The following is a 3,360-nucleotide window of genomic DNA, read 5'->3' on the forward strand; positions in this document are numbered from 1 at the left end:
GACTTATGATCGGGTTATCATCAGATTCGGGTAAAGGAATTAGATATACCAAAGACGACGTTTAGAATGTGATACAGTCATTATGAGTATACGGTTATGTCGTTTGGACTAACTAATGCTCTGGCGATATTCATGGACTACATGAATCACATTTTTCAACCATACCTAGACTAATTTGTGGTAGTGTTCATAGATGATATCCTCGTTTATTCCAAGACTGAGGAAGAGCATGAAGAGCATCTGAGAACAGTGTTACAAATACTGAGAGAACAAAAGTTGTATGGGAAGTTGTCAAAGTATGAATTCTGGATAAATAAAGTGGCATTCTTGAGACACGTGATTTATCGAGAAGGAATAGCAGTAGATCCCTCAAAGATCGAAGTAGTAGTGTAGTGGAAGCAGCCTAAGACAATCACGGAAGTTCAAAGTTTTCTAGGTTTGGCTGGTTATTACCGGCAATTCATAAAAAGGTTTTCTCAAATTTCCCTACCACTCCCCCCGCCTCACTCGAAAAGAAGTACCGTTCAAATGGACAGAAGAGTATGAAAGATGTTTTGATACGCTAAAGAAAAAACTAACAACTGCACCGGTATTGACACTAACAGATTTCTGGGAACCTTTTTAGGTATATTGTGATGCTTCTTTGAAAGGATTGGGATACGTGCTGATGCAACACAAGAATGTGGTAGCATATGCGTCAAGGCAGTTGAGACTCCACGAGAAGAATTACCCTACTCATGATCTTGATTTGGCAGTGGTGGTGTTTGTGCTCAAGATATGGAGACATCATTTATATGGGGCTCAGTTGGAAGTTTTCTCCGATCATAAGAGTCTGAAGTACATATTTGAACAGAAGTACCTTAACATGAGATAGCGACGATGGATGGAATTTATGAAGGATTACGATTTTAAGCTGAGTTATCATCCGAAAAAGGCGAACGTAGTTACGGACGCTCTGAGTCGTAAGAGTTTAAGTATTTCTTGGATGATGATGAACAGAGACGAGTTAATTTCAATATTTGTAAATTTCAGACTGGGAAAAAAGGAAACATCAGAAGGAGTCATCATGGCACATCTACTCTTGACTTCAGATTTCAAGACAACTATTCGACAAGCGCAATTTAGAATGTCAGGACTGTTGGCTAGATTAGAGGCGGATAAACTGGAAAAAGTGCGACAAGACAGTGACGTATTGTGGAGGTTTAAGAATATAGTTTGTGTACCTGACCGAGGAAGATTGCGTCAAGAGATTTTGATGGAGGCCCATCAGGGTAAATTTTTTATGCATCCGGGTACGACCAAGATGTACCAAGATTTAAAGAGTTTGTTCTGGTGGCTGAAACTAGAGAGGGGTGTGACGGAATATGTATCTAAATGCCTGATTTGTCAGAAGATTAAGGCAGAACATCAGAAACCCTCAAGAAGACTACAACCTTTAAAAGTGCCTCAATGGAAATGGGAGAGAATCACCATGAATTTTGTCACTGGATTACCGAGGATGTCGGCTGGGCATGATGCGATATGGGTTATAGTGGACAGATTGACAAAGTCGGCTCATTTTCTTCCAATCCAAGCTAACTATACATTGGAAAAACTTGCACATTTATACATTCAAGAAGTGGTGAGACTACATGGAATACCTTCTTCAATTGTTTCTGACAGAGATTCAAGGTTTACATAAAGGTTTTAGGGAGATTTTCATAAAGCCTTTGGCACAGAGCTGTAGGTAAGTACAACTTATCACCCACAGACAGATGGACCGTCAGAATGAACGATTCAAACATTAGAAGATATGTTGAGATCATGTGTAATGGAACAACAGGAAAACTGGGACAATCAATTGCCGTTGGTGGAATTTACCTACAACAATAGTTATCAACAGAGTATTGTAATATCCCCATATGAATCTCTTTATGGACGACGGTATCAATCTCTACTGTGTTGGCACCAAGGAGAAAAATATATTGCTTTGAGTCCGGATTTGGTACAGGAAACAACCGCTCAGATCAAGAAGATTCGTGACAAGATTCAGACGGCACAGGGTCGACAAAAGAGCTATGTCAATAATAGACGTAAGCCTTTAGAATTTAGGAAAAGTGAATATGTTCTCTTAAAAGCAAGTCCTACCATCGGTATAGGTCGCACCCTTAGAACCAAAAAGTTAAACCCTAGGTACGTAGGTCTTTTTCAGATCCTTAGGAGAGTCAGTCCAGTTGCGTATCACCTTTGTTTGGCCATTTCCAACATATTGCATGCAATATGATTCGATTATGGCCTCATCTTTGTTACACTCTTGTAAAACTTACTATATTTCTTGATATTTTGATTGACAGGTAGAGCTTGAGCTATATCCTTTTTGCGAGAACCATGGTTCCTAAAATCATGGTTTCATGCTTCGATACTAAGTTTTAGATCTTACGCTGAAGACACAATAGCCTTGTCAAATGAATTACATTAAAAACCTCTCAATATATTTGCTATCCAAAGAAAAAGGATTTTGGCTGTTGAATTAAGAGTCTAAAATACAATGAATGCTTCCACCTTCATGGAGGATTAGGTTCCACTTGAAAGTAACAAGTAAAATCATGTGCATTGTCGTGTGTTGTGTATAGGTTATTGGGGTATGCTTTCTTAATTCTATTATTATTTTTATCCCATTTATTAATAACATTGTAGCAGGTTCAATCACTCTCAAGTGTAATTCCAGTTTAATTTCCAGTTTCAAATAGAAGAACGATACTAAATTGGTTAATATGAGTTTAGTTATTTGTCTTGGATCTTTATATTAATAGATTGTCTACTATTTTGAGAAGTTTACAAGTTCATTATTGTAATATATATATTATATATTTAAAACTTTATTAACTGTTTATTATTTTTGAATAGGAATCATTAATTAAAGAAACTATGTGTGGCTATTAATTAAATTGCCCGTCACTTTTTTAATTAAAAATAAAGTAATAAAATAACAGATATCTAAGTCGTTAATAAATACCAAAATTATTGGAATGGTCATCAATTTTATTGCAAATAGAAATATTAGCTTTTATTATTATCAACAACTTATTTTTTTATTTTAAACTATATTATCGACGATCAGACCGTCGATTTTATTAAAAGTAGAAAACTTCTCTTTCTTTTATCATTGACAGTCCAGTAGTTGATTTTATTACATTATTAAAAAATCGACAAATTGAAAAACATCAACACAAGCCGTTGCTTTTGCAGTCGACTTTTTTAGTTATCAACGCCACGACCATTAATTTTGCCGTCAATTTGTAGGTGTTTTTTTATAGTGACTGGAGTGTGTTCTCCATTATCACCGTTACTCTCTTTGCCAGAATCCTAAATCACTGTACA

The 3,360-nt window shown here is 36.1% G+C and overlaps 1 protein-coding gene across 1 annotated transcript; it reads left to right on the forward strand.

Moving 5' to 3' along the window:
* Positions 1-1,810: 1,810 nt before the first annotated feature.
* Positions 1,811-2,337, forward strand: LOC140182209 (uncharacterized). The gene is made up of 2 exons (XM_072228349.1): positions 1,811-2,172; positions 2,334-2,337. The coding sequence occupies exons 1-2, from the start codon at positions 1,811-1,813 to the stop codon at positions 2,335-2,337; spliced, it is 366 nt and encodes a 121-aa protein (XP_072084450.1).
* Positions 2,338-3,360: the final 1,023 nt, after the last annotated feature.

The sequence above is a fragment of the Arachis hypogaea genome, chromosome 19 (genome assembly GCF_003086295.3).
Source record: "Arachis hypogaea cultivar Tifrunner chromosome 19, arahy.Tifrunner.gnm2.J5K5, whole genome shotgun sequence".
Lineage (NCBI taxonomy): Eukaryota > Viridiplantae > Streptophyta > Magnoliopsida > Fabales > Fabaceae > Arachis > Arachis hypogaea.